The following is a 16,922-nucleotide window of genomic DNA, read 5'->3' on the forward strand; positions in this document are numbered from 1 at the left end:
AGGACAAAGTAAGAGCAGCCACAAGGGTGTGGGCCTGAGAAAGCTCCAGCATTTCCTAATGAACATGATGAGGAGCCCTTGACCCAGGGTGCCTGTAGCCTTATTTGCAACTGACCCCTTATTAGAGAGGGTCAGGCACCCATTTTGGGAACCTGTGTTTGGGAGAGGCGCATGTAAGAACCAGGCCAAGAGTACAGTTAACATGCAGCTGCTTGTGCAAGAAGGGGGTCTCAGATGAATTTGCTCTGGTGTAAATAGTTTCAGGTATGGTGGTGACATGCCACAAGGTAATTTTCCTGTCAGATGCTGGAGTAGCTGCCTCTGCCATAGAAGAGGCCTTGATGCAGATGGACTTCTGGGTGATGGATGCATCTCTCAAAGTCACAGGCTGCAGGGTCTTTGCCAGGAGAGATGGCCTTCTTTCCTGTAGGTCTGCTGTCTTGGAGGAGCTTTGCCACCAAGCACAGGAATTATGGAAGGAAGTGAGCAAACTACGCAGCATCAGAGAAGATGAAAAGGGGATGTACGGGGTCTTCTCTGAGATGCAACAGCTTGAAGAACCTTGGACCCCAATTGCAATAGGGATGCAGGCAGTGCCCACACATAGTATTAATATAAGTGCAACCTCTGGAGAAGGCAAAGGGTGAGAGCAGGCCCATCTCCAACATTTTTATTTCAGCAAGGAAGTGCCTACAGGGCACCATTGGGCGTCCAGGCCTCTGGCTGCAGAGAGTGCCGGAGCCTGGCACTTGTGATGGAGGGCAGTGGAGACAACACCTGTGTCAGATGTGAACAGGTAAATGATCTGCTCATTCTGGTGGCTGAGCTGAAGGACGAAGTGGAGAGGCTGAGGAGTATCAGGGAATGTGAGAGGGAGAGCGACTGGTGGACCCACTCCCTGAGAGAAAGGGAACAGGGTGAGGCCCCACACAAGTCAGAGGACCCCCTCCCCTCTCGTCACCAGGCGATAGGAGGGGATCGCAGAGAAGAGGGGGAATGGAAACAGGTCCCTGCTCAGGGAAGCAGGAGAATCCCCTCCCGGCCCCTCCCACCTTCCCAGTTACCCTTGCAGAACAGATATGAAGCCCTGCAGGAGGAACTGGCTGTTGGAGAGGGGGATGATATGCCCAGGCCAGAAATGTCAGAAAAACGAAGTCACCATGGACCCAGCATCACAGCTGGCTCCAAAAGGAAAAGCAGACGGGCCATTGTTGTGGGTGACTCTCTGCTGAGGGGGGCAGAGGGGCCAATATGCCATCCTGACCCACTTCACAGGGAAGTCTGCTGCCTCCCTGGGGCACGGGTCAGGGATGTGTTGGACAAACTTCCGGCCCTAGTAAACTCCTCTGACTATTACCCCCTCTTAGTATTTCAGATGGGTAGTGATGAAATGGGTAGAAGGAGCCCAAAATCGATTAAAACAGACTTTAGAGCCTTGGGGCGGCGGCTTAAGGGGTCAAGAACACAAGTTGTGTTCTCCTCTATCCCTTCGGTAGCAATCACAAATGAAGAAATTAACACGAAAAGGCATCAGGTCAACTTGTGGCTCTGGGACTGGTCTTATCGGCAGGGCTTTGGGTTTTTTGATCGTAGGCTGCTATATGAGTCACCTGACCAGCTGGTGGCAGGTGGGATGCACCTGTCCCAGAAGGGGAAAAGAATTCTGGGGCAGGAGTTAGCAAGGCTCATTGACAGGGCTTTAAACTAGATATGAGGGGGGAAGGGGAAATAACTGCACCCGTCAGGAATAAACCCAAGGGAGGCATGCCAGGGCTTGAAGGATGGTGGACTAGCGAGGACTCTCGCTTTGCCATTTCATTTGAGAGAAGGGATAGACGTTTAGAAATCATGGAAGCACCTGAGAGGTGTCTGGTAGGAAACGGGGCCCACACTCACAAAAAGGTGTTGGAATCGTTAGCACATCTGAAGTGCATCTATACCAATGCACGCAGTATGCGCAACAAACAGGGGGAGCTTGAAGCCATGATGCACCAGGAACTATGACATAGTGGCTATCACAGAAACGTGGTGGGATGCCTCACACGACTGGAGTGCCACAATCGATGGCTACAAGATCTTCAAGAGGGACAGACAGGAAAGGAGAGGCGGTGGAATGGCCCTGTATGTTAGAGAATGCTATGAGAGCTCGGAAATCAAGTATACTGATGATGGGGTGGAGAGTGTTTGGATTAGGTTAAGGGTCGATAAAGCTGATATTGCTGTGGGAGTCTGCTATAGACCTCCCAACCAAAGCAGTGAGGTGGATGAAGCTTTCTATAAGCAGCTGGGGGAAATCTCGTGGTCACTTGCTGTTGTTCTTGTGGGGGACTTTAACCTCCCGGATATCTGCTGGGAATACAACCCAGCAGAGAGGGAACAATCCAGGAGGTTCCTGGAATGTGTGGAAGATAACTTCCTCACACAGCTAGTAAGTGAGCTGATGAGGGAAGGTGCCCTCCTGGACCTGCTTCTTGTGAACAGGGAAGAACTTGTTGGGGAAGTAAAGGTCGGTGGCCGTCTAGGGCACAGTGATCATGAGATGATCGAATTTCTGATTCTTGGAGAAACAAGGAGAGGGGTTAGTAAAACTGCCACCTTAGACTTCTGGAGGGCAAACTTTGACCCGTTCAGAAGACCGCTGGACAAAATCCCTTGGGAGGCTGCCCTGAAGGACATAGGAGCCCAGGAAGGATGGACGTACTTCAGAAGAGAAGTCTTAAAGGCACAGGAGGACGCTGTCCCCGTGTGCCGAAAAACAAGTAGGTGGGGAAGGAGACCGGCCGGGCTAAATAGGAACCTTTGACTGGACCTCAAGAATAAAAGGAGAGTCTATGACCTTTGGAAGAGGGGGCAGGTCTGTCATGAAGACTATAAGGATATAGCGAAGCTATGCAGGGAGAAAATCAAGAGAGCCAAAGCGCAACTAGAGCTCAACCTAGCTACAGCAGTTAAGGGTAACAAAAAATGTTTCTATAAATTCATTAACAACAAAAGGAGGATTAGGGAAAATCTCCCTCCCTTATTGGATGCAGAGGGAAACATAGTCACAAAGGATGAGGAAAAGGCTGAGGTGCTCAATGTCTACTTTGCCTCAGTTTTTAGCAGTGGAACTAGCTGTCCCCTGGACACCCAGCCTTGTGAGCTAGGAGACAGGGAGGGGAAGCTGAACGAGGTCATCACAATTAAAGAGGAAGTGATCAGTGACCTGCTACACCGCTTGGATGCGCACAAGTCTATGGGACCGGATGGGTTACATCCAAGAGTGTTGAAAGAGTTGGCAGACGTGCTTGCCAAGCCACTTTCGATTATTTACCTCAAGTCATGGCTAACTGGGGAGGGTAGCAAATGTAGCACCCATTTACAAAAAAGGCAGAAAGAAGGATCCAGGAAACTATAGGCCTGTCAGTCTGACCTCGGTACCAGGGAAGGTCATGGAGCAGATCATCTTGAGTGCCATTACAAGTCATATAATGGACAAGCAGGGGATCAGGCCTAGTCAGCATGGGTTTATGAAAGACAGGTCCTGCCTGACGAACCTGATCTCCTTCTATGACAGGATGACCCGATTATTGGAGGAGGGAAAGGCTGTGAACATTGTCTACCTAGACTTTCGAAAAGCATTTGACACTGTCCTCCATAGAATTCTCATGGAAAACTGGCGGCTCATGGCCTGGATAAGCATATGATCTGCTGGATCAAGCACTGGCTGTCTGGGTGGTCGCAAAGAGTGGTGGTTAATGGAGTTAAATCCAGCTGGTGGCAGGTCACAAGTGGTGTCCCTCAGGGCTCGGTGTTGGGACCACTTCTGTTTAACATCTTTATTGATGACCTTGATAAGGACATAGAGTGTATCATCAGCAAGTTTGCAGATGACACGAAGCTAAGCGGGAGTGTTGGTCTACATGAGGATAGGGAGGCTCTACAGAGAGACTTGGATAGATTGGACCGATGGGCCAATGCTAATGGAATGTGCTTCAACAAGGCCAAGTGCTGGGTCCTGCACTTGGGCCACAACAACCCCATGCATCACTACAGGCTTGGGGAAGAGTGGCTGGAGAGCTGCCTGGCAGAAAAGGACCTGGGGGTTCTAATTGACAAGCAGCTGAACATGAGCCAGCAGTATGCCCAGGTGGCCAAGAGGGCCAATGGCATCCTGGCTTGTACTAGAAATAGTGTGACCAGCAGAAGTAGGGAGGTGATTGTCCCCCTGGACTCAGCACTGGTGAAGCCACACCTTGAGTATTGTGTCCAGTTTTGGGCACCTCAATATGGGAGAGATATCGAGGTGCTGGAGCGAGTGCAGAGGAGGGCAACGAAGCTGGTGAAGGGCCTGGAGAATAAATCTTATGAGGAGCAATTGAAGGAGCTGGGACTGTTTAGTTTGAGGAAGAGGAGGCTGAGGGGAGACCTCATCACTCTCTACAACTACTTGAAAGGACATTGTAGAGAGGTTGGTGCTGGTCTCTTCTCACAGGTAATTAGCGATAGAACAAGAAGGAATGGGTTCAAGTTACAGCAGGGTAGGTTTAGGCTGGACATTAGGAAAAAATTCCTCACAGAAAGAGTGGTCAGACACTGGAATAGGCTGCCCAGGGAGGTGGTGGAGTCACCATCCCTGGATGTGTTTAAGACTCATTTAGATGTGGTGTTAAGCGGTATGGTGGAAGGGAGAACTTCGTAGAGTGGAGTTGATGGTTGGACTCGATGATCCCAAGGGTCTTTTCCAACCTAAATGATTCTATGATTCTTTGAGGGAGCTGGGCATGTTTAGCTTGAAGAAGAGAAGACTGAGGGGAGACCTCATTGCCCTCTACAACTACCTGAAAGGAGGTTGTAGAGAGGTGGGTGGTGGCCTCTTCTCCCGAGTAAATAATGACAGGACCAGAGGAAATGGTCTGAAGTTGTGGCAGGGGAGGTTTAGATTAGATATTAGGAGGAATTACTTTACTGAAAGAGTGGTCAGGCACTGGAACAGCCTGCCCAGGGAGGTGGTTGAGTCACCATCCCTAGAGGTGTTTAAGAAATGTCTATATGTGGCACTTCAGGGCATGCTCTAGTGGCAGAGACTGTAGGTTGTTTGGTTGGACTCGATGATCTTAAGGGTCCTTTCCAACCATGAAGATTCCATGATTCTGTGATTATGGAGAAATCCCCAAAGCCCTTTCTGGGAAATCAGTATGCTGGGGTGCCTCTCTAAAGTGCCTGTATACTGATGTGCACAGTATGGGGAATAAACATAATGAGTTAGATTTGTGTGTAGTTGCAGGGCTATGATCTTCTTGGGATCATAGAGACATGGAGGGATGGCTCTCGTGACTGGAGGTATTGCAGTGGAGGGGTACAAGCTCTTAGGAAAAGACAGCCTGGGAGGATGAGGAGTTGAAGTTGCCCTTTACTGGAAATAGCTGGAATGCATGAAGTTCTGCCTGGGGGTGGATTATAAATCCATAGAGGATTAAAAAGAAGACAGGTAAGGGTGACATTGTAGTGGATATCTGCTATAGGCTGCATAACCAGGAAAAGCAAGTGGATGAGGCCCTCTACAGACAGCTAGGAGCAGCCTCGTGTTCACAGGTCCTTACCCTTATGGGGAATTTTAACCACAGCAATATCTGCTGGAGGGACAACACAGCAAGGCATAAGCAATCCTGGAGGTTCCTGGAGTGCATGTACAAGAACATCCTGACCCAAGCAATAGAGCAGCCAATGAAGAGAGGTGCTCTGCTGGACCTCATACTCACTAACAAAGAGGGACTCAGTGGGGATGTGAAGATCAAAGGTAGCCTTGACTGCGGTGACCATGAGATGGTGAAGTTCAGGATTCTGAGATGAGGAAGAGGGAAAAAAGCAAGCTCACAACCCTGGACTTGAGGAGAACAGACTTTGGCCTCTTTGGAGATCTGCTTGGAAGAGTCCTATGGGATAAGACCCAGAGGGAAGAGGGGCCTGATAAAGCCAGTTAATATTCAAGTATCACCTCCTCCAAGCTCAATGAATGGGGCAGGGGATGTGGTGGCCAGGGACATGGAAAAGGCTGAAGTAGTGAGTGCTGCCTTCAATCCCAGAGACCAGGGAGGCAAGTCTGGAGGAAGGAAGCCATACCTGTGGTGGGAGAGGATCAGGTCAGTGAAACTGGACACACATAAATCCATGCACCCTCATGGTATGCACTCACAAATGCCGAGGAAGCTGGCTGATGTCATTGCAAGGCCGCCCCATAATCTTTGAACAATCATGACAACTGCAAGGATCGCCTGAGAACTAGAGAAAAACAATGCTAAATTCCTATCTTCAAGAAGAGCAAGAAGGAGGACCCCGGATGGTGAGCTTTCCCTTAATCCCTGGGGAGGTGATGGAGAGCAGCTAATCCAGAAAACCATATCAAGGCACATGAAAGACATGAAGATGATCAATAGTAGTCATCATGGATTCACCAAGAGGAGGTCATGCTTGACAACATGATCACCTTCTGTGATGAAACGACAGGTTTGGTAGATCAAGGTCAAGCAGAGGATATTGTCTACGAAGACTTCAGTAAGGCCTTTGACACTGTCTCCCGGAAGATCATCATAGAAAAGCAGCTGAAGTATGAGCTGGAGAAGCAGACAGTGAATTGAAAACTGACTGAATGGCTGGGCCCAAAGGGTGGTGATCAGTGGTATGAAGTCTAGTTGGAGGCCAGCAACTAGTGGTGTATTCCAGGGACCAATACTGGGTCCAATCCTCCTCAACGTTCTCATTAATGACCTGAATGATGAGGTTGAGTATACCCTCTGCGAGTTTGCTGATGATATAAAACTTGGAGGAGTAGCTGTCATGCCAGAGGGTTGTACTGCCCTCTGGGAGACGAACTTTGACAGGATGGAGAAATGGGCTGACAGGAACCTCATAAAGTTCAACAAGGTGAAATGCGAAGTCCTTCACATTGGCTAGAACAACCCCATGTACCAGTACATGCTGAGGGCCTTCCAGCAGGAAAGCAGTTGGGCATAAAATGACCAGGGGGTCCTAGTGGACACCAAGTTGAACATGAGCCAGCAATGTGCTATTGCAACAACAGGCGGCTAAGGTATCCTGGGCTGAGTTAAGAGGAGTGTTGCCAGCAGGTTGAGGGAGATTGTCTGAACATCAGGAAATAATATATATATATATATTTTTTTTTTTTTTTTTACTGTGTGGGTAACTGAGCAGTGACACAGGTTGCCCGGAGAGGTTGTGAAGTCTCCATTCCTGGAGATATTCAAAGCCAACTGGACATGGTCCTGGGCAACTGGCTCTAGGTTGCCCTGCTTGAGCAGGGGTGTTGGACTAGATGAACTCAAGAGGTTCCTTCCAACCTCAACTGTTCTGTGATTCTATGGTTGCTTATGTATTTTTTGGGGGTGGAGGAGAAGAACAAAGAATATTGAAGATTTGGGCATTCGGTAATAATATGCATTCTCAAACTTGCAATGCATGCTTGCAGCCCGATTCAACAAAAACAACACTTGAATCTTCTATAATAAAAGCTACATATCAACCTTGCCTCACTTGGTGTCTGCAAAGAAAGGCGGGGCTGTACAAATGCAGACAAGTGCAAAAGCAGTCATGTGTGAATACAGGTAAGTGGAGAATCATGCCCAAAAGGCAAGGCAAATACAAACTAACTCATATGGACATGTAGGGCTGAATGAAACCTGAAGACAGCAGTCTACTATATTAGAGTGACATGACATATCTAAGCCAGTGAAAATAATTCCTTGTGCCATTGGACTGAATCCCTTGACCTGCAACTGCAAGACACCATATGCTGTACTTGTTAATGTGTTACACCTCATGGCAAGTAACTTTGACTCAGTTTCTACTCCTGTGTTTTATTCTGTAAACTTTCCTTACTGTTGCTTTAAGTGCTCTCCTTTTTTTTTTTTTTTTTTTGTTTGTTTGTTTTGGATACCTTCAGTATTTCACCCGTATTGGTGATGGAAACAGCCATGTGAGGAAGGTATTGTTTTTGAACTATATTGCTAATAACTTCCTGGGCTGTATCTTACCCCCAAATTGAACCTGTGGATGGAGAAGGAACACCCTAGGAAATTACTTACCCTCCTTCTTCAGAGTATTTATGACCAAAGGCAAGAATGTCAGATGCCCGGCCGCTGCCATCGCATATCACAACAGGAACAGGAGGAGTGTCTCGCAGGTACTCCAGAACGATGGAGATAACATTGGGACCTCCTTCCACAATGAGGGCCACCACTGGGACCCCTTGACCAATTCCTGGAGTAAAAGACAGAAACAAACAAAAAACCCAAACAAAAAAGAAAAGGAAGAAAAAAATGCAAATCCAGCAAAACAAATAAAAATAACAGAAGACAGAAAAAGAAAAATCAGATTGAAGTTGCTGCATTGTGACTGTACAGTGTTACGTCAGAGAAAATCGCATTTGGGAAATCATAGATTTTAGTGACAGAAGGGAGCAGTGTAGTCATCTCATTGGTTCCACTGCATAAAACAGGACTTTCTAGAATTATCTTCTGTTTCAAGTACCATGTTTATGGTTGAATTAGATCATGAGTTTTTTGTAAAATATCAAATCTTGGTTTGAAAGCATAGAGAAGCTACCACAATTCTTCCTAACATGTTCAGAGTCATGACTTTGTAGCTTGCTTGTAATCTAGATTTTGCATGGTGTCAGTTTCCAATCATTGAGTCTTCCAGTAGCTTTCCTTGCTTTTTAAAAATCCCTTCTATGATTTTTTTGTTGCTGTATTAGGTGCATTTTAAGGTTGCAGCTGGATAGCCCTGTAATCTTCTCTTTGATAAATGAAACATATTCTCTTACAAGTCAACGCAATACTTGTTTTCCAATTCTAGACCATCTGACAGTTTTTCTCTGAATTCTCTCCCAATTTTGCAGAATATTCCTTGATTTGCAGGCCCCACAGAGGGAATATTGCTCCAGAGAGCTGAACTAGTGCTGAATCAGGGGAGAGATGTCTTCATTTTCAATACTTGTGGTATAATTTGATGGGAGTCCTCTGCAAAAGTTGCAGCTTAGACTTTGCCAGGAAAGTCTTATGGATTTAGAGAAAGGCAATCTGACACCAGGCTGGTGTTAACATGACTGAAAATGCTTGTCACTTCTTGGACAGTTGAGACTTGGGACATTCAAAAGGACTCAGGCAGTAGAACTAGTTAAACATTTTCTATTAGCATTTTTTTTTTTTTGTCAACAGAAAGACTCTTCCTTTTAAACTAGCTTTTCTTAAGAAAAACTATAGGTATTCTGCACAAAATTTTGATGTTTCACTGAAAAACAAAAAGAGTGCCCCAAATTTTTAACTGTTGGGTTGGGAAAAACTGCATGAGGCCAGGCAACAACAAGTTTTAATGTGACTGCATCAGGTTTCCATTTAGAAGGAGTGCTGCCCACAGAAGCAAATGGACTAGAACATTACATCTTGTTAGACCCTCTAGAAACACTCACAAATCAAGTGATTTTTGATAGCCACAAAAATTTGTAAGGATTTGAGTTACTGTCAAAAAATGAACTGTTCTTTAAAAAAAGAAAAATACTCAATTCTTATATAAAACAGCAAAATATTATAAGCACTCCTGAACCACTTTATTAACAAACATTGTGTCTCCTGGAGAGACTCTCAGCATGCTTTGTTATGGCTGTATATACTGTCAGTTTGTGGCTCTTTCATCATATAACTTAAGTAAAGCGTGAGGTGTTTATTTATGTTAAGAAAACTATAAACAGAGTTATAAAATCCAGGATAATGAAAGAGAGTAAGAAGGGTAGAATGTAACAAGGTGGTTAACAGAATGATTTGCACAGAGCTCACTGGTTATTTTTTTAAATTAATGTTAAGGACTTCACTGAATTGCTGTTCTGCCTAATCCTTGAGTACTTATTGTGCTTAAGTTCTTTCCAAAGGTTTTAGTGGAAAAGCTGTTTTGGGGAACAGAGTTAAATAAAAAAGGAATTCACTCTTGCTTAAGAAGAGTGAATTTTAAGTCTGATGGGTTACTCTGTCCCACATGTACTTCCATTAACTTTAAGACATTTAAATTAAAGAGGAATTTTATTTGGCAAATTTGAGGTTTATGCATATTCTTTTAATCATGCTTAAAATTGCATCCCTTAAAAGTGCAATAAACCCCCATTTTTTTCTGAGAATTTTGTAAGCAATATGATTTGATTCCCATAACAAGAGATGTATTATGATACACCTGTCTGTAGTTAAGCATGCAGCAGAGACCCTCATGTCATATGTCTGCCCAGGTTTTCCTTTGCTACTAGGTGACAAAAGAAATGGTTTTAGTTATGTCTAGTACAAGAATTATTTTTTTTTGTAAGACAATTGCTATGAGAAGACGAATAAAAATGAAATTCTTGGTGCAGAACATTTTTCTTTGTAATAATTCCCAACCTAATCACATGGTGGCTGATGAGAGACTCTCTTCAGTTAAAATTTTAATACAGAATTGGAGGGAAATATTTTATAATTTAATTTCTAGTGGTCTGGCTAAAGTAATGTTACCAAGTTTTCTGAACTTCTATCAGTACTTGCTGCTTCTTCTGTAGCTTTTCTTTACACCACATTGTATAGCCAATGCTTCTAGCATTTTTAGTTCTGCTGGTAGTTTAAGAGAAACGTTCTTGGTAGCTGAATAAGTATTTCCCTTCACTGTTCTTGTTTCAGTCCTCCTTGCTCAAAAGACTGATCACAGAGAGCAGATCTACCATGAACTCTGAGTAGGAGGCCCACAACTCACTGAAATCTTACATCAGCATTCCTTTTCCGCAGGGTAGTATTTTCCTCTGGAAACTGACTGTTAGGGCCCATTTTATTTCCTTATGGACAAAAAAACCCCACCCCAGTGCTGTATTTAAAAGCCTGATCTGAACGTTTACCAAAGGCTGTCTTTTGTGAAGTACTTGCTATAATGTTATATATGAAATTGTTAGCAAAGCTGAATATAAGTGCACAGATTTGAAAGTATATAATTAACTAATGGGTAGAGTTGTATTTGGAACTGTAGTACTAATGTATTTTCTTGAAGAACTTACCCTGATCCTATGATAATTATTAATGACCTCAAAAAAAGAAGTAGAACTGGTACTGACATCTGCTAATAAGATAGTATTAAGAAGTATTCTCAGTAATGAGTCAAATCAGGTCTGGATGACATTAAGGATTGAGCAATAGAAATGGAGAAAGTTCACAGTGCAAAATGCAAAGTCATTTACTTCGGGATTAATAAATTCTACTGTAAACTGGGAACTCATCAGGAGAAATACTAGAAAAGAGAAAGGTGTAATCCAGCTGATCCCAGGAGACCATGGGACAGCAGGTATGATCTTGCAATACACAAAACAAAGCATTTTCAGCAGGAAATAGGGGCACATCAGCCCCATTGTGCAAGTCGCTCATGAAATTCCACACAAAATATTGTCTGTAGCTATGCTCACCCATGTTCAAAAAGAACAAACTGGAAAAAAAATTGAGGAAAAAGCCAAAAGGATTATATGGGGAATAAAGACACCATCTTATGAGACAAGATTTAGATGAGTTTGGCTCATCTTCATTAGGAAGTTGAAGAGTGAAAGACAATACATCTGAATATCCCCATGACATACAGCACATTGGCCATTAATAGTTTGAGATGGAGTTCAGAAGATTTCTGTCTATCAGAGGTGTCAAATCTTCACAGCCTTGTAGTAAGACTAAAAGGGAAAAACTTTCTGAGTTTGGAGTGATGCTCAATAATCATTATAGATGCAGTCACCTTATGTATCTCAAACTGTTCCTAAAAGCAGGTTGCTTCAGTCTACTGGAAGTTTGTTCAGTCTCAGTGTATTCTGCTGGATATTGATCAGCTACATAATTCTAATAATATAAACAGTGATGGTTAGTCTATACAGCTGAACTATTTTTGCCTTTTGGGGTCAATGAGTTGGCCATCTCTTGCTTTTTTTTTTTTTTTAATTTGTTTTACTGCTATAGTCACAACAGTTGCATGGCATATAACAGTTCTCTGCAAGTGTTCCAGTTGTGTTTCACTGTGAATAATCAGATGGCATTTTTTCTCTTCCCTGATCCTGCAGAAACACATCCAGCATGAAAACAACCCTCTAGTTTGAGGCTAGTAAAGCAAAACAACTGCACTCCAAATCCACCCTTCAATGAAACTTCGTAGCTTTGAGGTTTTTATATGATTATGTTCCAGATTAAAACGCAAATCTTTCAATTATTCTGGTAGATTTCTTTGTGAAACAGCAAAGATTTGAAACACAAAGTTGATTTCCAAATCTCATTTTCCTTTTAGAAATCCTCCCTGAGTTTCACGAAATCGAATTTTTTTTCTTTGTAATTTTCATTGTTCTCCATAAGAAGTTTTGGTTTGGAAAAATATATTCTTTCCTTAGTTTGGAGGGAAAATTAGAAAGTACATTTCTGGATTTAGATATAACATTTTAAAATCAGTTAATAACACATTGTTGATATATCTTCAGAGTATAACCACTTCTGGCTTTCAGGAAAGCTCTCTAGACTACTGCTGTCTGAATCCTAATGTTATGAGCTTTTACAGATTTATCATGATTAATTTCTAAGCAGTGATGGTATCCACAGTGTGTGAAAGACAGTCCATAGACATGGGAGAAAAAAGTCACATCTGCTTGAGTAACTTAAAATTTGAAAAAGAAGGTAAGTGGGAATTATCACATTCCCAGTTTTCTATGATGTTCTCAACCACTTTTAAACTAATTTGTGACATTATATTTGCTTCAGAATAGAAGCTTAGCTGCTTATACCAAAGAAATATGCTTCTCAATAACTCTGAGGCAACACACAGAGCAGATTTGAATTAAACTTTTACATGGTTTGATACCAAAAATCCTGGATGCATCTTTGCCACTAAATACTAGGAATTTGGAAATGAATGCAATCTTTAGAAAAATTTCAGTGGGTAGGAAATATTGATTGCCCATTCCTGATTAGATATTAATATAGCATTTGCTAAAAATTTTGCATCTATGATATCGAGAACTGACCATGCCTTGTCTTACTGTAACACCGGACCAATTTGAAAAATGTTGGCATGTGATGCCAATAGACCGAACCTCTGACTTTGGGAAGAAGGTAGCTGATGAACTTCTCTTTAACTGCTAATCAGGATATTTTTCCTTGTATGCAAGAGTCATGAATTCTCTGCAAGAGCACTATTTCAGCTTGTGCATGCACATTACACAATAGTCTGCAAAGAAGTGGAAGTGCCTGATATACCCACAGAGAGCCTCTTGTTTCAGCCACTTTATTCAGAAGGAGAATGTCAGGATGGGAAGCGAGATGCCAAATCTGAAGGTAATACATTCCTTACAAAGCCAAGGACATCATCATTACAAGAAGAGTTTCTTGCAGAGTTGACATTGTCAGAAATGAGGCAATGCCAAGATAAAACCATGCTGATGAAAAACTGGACTACATCACTGGGGTTGCTGTCTCCTATCATGCATCCAGAAGGCAGGAACTTTGTGCCAAGTATTAAAATGGACAGTCCAATAAATCAACAAGTAAGAAGTTTTACGTTCCTGTTTTTCAGTGGAATTTAGTACAAAATTGCCCTAGTATGGGCAAAACTAAGGATAGCAATCATCTTGCAGGGCTATCTCCAACTATGCTGCTGTTTTCACTAAGTCCTCTTTAAGTATACAACCTTAGAAATTGTTTATTTCACATTTTATTAACCGGAAGGAGAGTAGCAGTAATGTACTCCACTGAAATATTGTCCATTCTGAAACTGAACACAGCTTTTTCTACATCCTTTGTAGAGGAAGACTCATCCTCTTTTAAGTTCAAGTGAATGATTTTAAAATATCTGAAAAATTATGGTGTTTTCCACCCGTCAGACAGTTACATGGATGATTTATTTTTAAATTACTCAGTTTTTTTGGTTTTGTTTTTTTTCAGCATTTCTAGGATGAGCTTTGGTTTCAGCAAATCTTTTTCCTTTTCCTTTTGGTATATAGAGGAACCTTCTTGTCTCGAAGTATATCTGCAGACTTGAGAATAGCTGGGAATGGTATTGGTATTGTGTTACCACTGTGAGGTTTCTCTCTTGGTTAATTACGCTTATGTTTCAAGATGGTAAAGGTCTGATCCCAAATCAAAGGTTTCCCTACTTAAGAATGGTCTCAGAATTTTTATTCTGTGTTATTGAAAATAGTTTGTAAGCCAGAGATATTTTTTTTCCTCAGGTATTCAAAGGAAATATGCAGCTTGTATTCAAGAGCGGGTATACGTAAAACACCTCACACAAACTTGCATATTACTATTTCTCATTTAATAAGGTCTCCATCTCACATACTGAAATCTTATCATTCCTGCTATAAATGCAGAAAGTCTCTCATGACTTAATTAATAGAATACAGCAAAATAGTGGCTTTATTTTCATTTTATATAATGATTCATCCAAAGAGAAGAAGAAATATTATCAAAGACCCAGGAGTTTAAATAAGTTTTCTAAGGCTCATCACTATCTTAATTTCTAAAACAATAACTTGTATTTGGAGCATTTCAATAAGCATAGATTTTTGCAGGGTAGACTAGATTGATAAGTGTTTCACACTGTCACCTATTGTGGATATTATTGGTGCAATATTGTAAATTAGACCGCAATATCGTAAATTAGAGCGCAATATCATACAAAAGATTTATACACTCAACCTAAAGCTTCATTACTGTGTTATTGCCTTTGTGGCCAGCAACAGAGTTAGTGAGAGACATTCCGGCAATTGTGATTCCAGGAAGGACATACAGCAGAACATTTGTCCTAATGTGCATCAGTGGCAACTTGTAGGTCTTCATGTTTATACAGAAAAATAATCCCATTTTCCCCTTCACACAGCGGTAGTGCATGAATATGTAAGTTTAAACAATAAACTAGAAGAAATGAATGAATTTGGAAATGGAAGCAAGGAAAACTGCATAATGCCTGTGCTGTGTGAAAAGGGATTTTAAAAAATTCTACCATGCTTTGCAGAAGCCCTACTTTGTTTTCCCAGTTCTTGGAAAAACATGAATATTTTATACTGTGAGTATATTTATAAATAATCTATAACCGTCTTATAAATTATTACTAATTCTTTTTATGAAGAGCTAAACACAAGTTACCCATTTTTTTATAGACCAACAAGTGAATAAAATGCCTCATTTACTACAAAATGCATTTACTACTCCTGTTTTTAAGTGTGCTTGTAAGAGTAACTAGGACGTATCAGTATGTTGTGTACTAAGTTCACCCCTGAGATCAGCGCAAACAAAACCGAGGGGGTCTAGTTCATTTTCCTTGACAGAAATGTCTCCCATTTCTGCATCTTAACACTGGATGGTGGTAGGTGCATCTGAACTGATTTCCTGCTGGCCACCTTTGCTCCTTCATCAGGTCAGACATGTTGATGTGGGCTCCCATACATTCATTTTCTTTTTCAGCTTGGAAATTTTGGCTGGAGAATTTGTTAATTATTTGGATTTTTTGGGGATGTTGGGGCCTGTGGCTGTCCCACTGGAGGAGTTTCTGCACAGCAGTTGGCACAGGAGCTGCTGGAGCATCTCCCTTACAAGGAAAGGTTGAGAGACCTGGGTCTGTTTAGCCCGGAGAAGAGAAGACTGAGAGGGGATCTTATCAATGCTTATAAGTATCTAAAGGGCGGGTGTCATGAGGATGGGGACAGACTCTTTTCAGTGGTGCCCAACAACAGGAAAAGAGGGCAATGGGCACAAACTGGAACATAGGAATTTCCATCTGAATATGAGGAAAAACTTCTTTGAGGGTGACAGAGCACTGGAACAGGCTGCCCAGAGAGGTTGTGGACTCTCCTTCTCTGGAGACATTCAAAACCTGCCTGGATGCCTTCCTGTCCAACCTGCTCTAGGTGAACCTGCTTTTGGCAGGGGTGTTGGACTAGATGATGGTCTCCGAAGGTCCCTTCCAACCCCTACCATTCTGTGATTCTGTACATCTGGAAATCTACGTCACATCTATGTCATACCTTGCACACAACATGCAGCTGTAGAGCACATTGTCCACAAGCTGGATGTAATGTAAGAACTTGTCTTACACTGCATGTAAGAGACAGTCACCATGGACATACCCAGTGAGTCCAAACTGTCCCACAGGGTGGGGAGAGCAAGCCTCCATGAACCTAAACACAGTGCATGTGCAGTCAGACTGACATCTGAAATCTTAGTGAGGCACACGTGGCTCATCTGTGCAGTGTGCAAACAGGATTCTCATTCTTCTTAGAAATCCCAAACATACCGCAGGCTTGTATGGGGATGTATAAGGCAACACTGAGCTGGAATGGCTCATCGTTTCCTGGTGAAAGCGGGTATATTTGCATGTTCAAGGGCCTCTATGGTTTTACACAGCACCACCCTCCAGGTGCACATGTTACTGAACCTTCCCAGACCTAGATGTAGTGTGGATGGTGGGGTACATAAATTAACAGGTTTCTCCACTGGCCATCACATCACAGGTTGTCATGTGCTTGTCTGAGATAATGGACTTTTAGTAGTAGTAGTACTACTAGTAGTGGTTTTTCTGTGACAGGCTTTAGATTTGTTTCAGGCCTCTAACTTTTGTGTGTCCTGCAAAAGGTCTACCATTTGTAGGCAACAGCTGCATTTCTACCTGCAAAATTCTTTTAGAGCAATGGCTTTTGTAAGTGGTAAACAAAATGGTCTCTAGTGGCTGACAAACACAGTAATAAAATAGAAATCCAATAATATAAATCAACAGATATATACATATTTATGTGTCTGCAAGCATTTGCAGATGCACAGCGCACTCAAAGGCATGTATACAGATGATTTTGCAGAGGTTATTTAGCACAAAGGCCCCATAGGTTTCCTGAAAGTGAGGCCTTTATA

At 42.6% G+C, this 16,922-nt stretch overlaps 1 protein-coding gene across 6 annotated transcripts in view; it reads right to left on the minus strand.

The window, feature by feature from the left end:
• The window catches only part of TRPM3 (transient receptor potential cation channel subfamily M member 3), a 421,669-nt gene that overhangs the window by 93,879 nt on the left and 310,868 nt on the right, over nucleotides 1-16,922 (minus strand). For all 6 annotated transcript variants that reach the window (XM_074569357.1, XM_074569355.1, XM_074569361.1 and 3 more), the window contains exon 7: nucleotides 8,082-8,256. In XM_074569357.1, coding sequence (XP_074425458.1) covers nucleotides 8,082-8,256 — 175 coding nt within the window. The remainder of the gene's footprint in view (nucleotides 1-8,081; nucleotides 8,257-16,922) is intronic.

The sequence above is a fragment of the Larus michahellis genome, chromosome Z (assembly GCF_964199755.1).
Source record: "Larus michahellis chromosome Z, bLarMic1.1, whole genome shotgun sequence".
NCBI classification, from domain to species: domain Eukaryota; kingdom Metazoa; phylum Chordata; class Aves; order Charadriiformes; family Laridae; genus Larus; species Larus michahellis.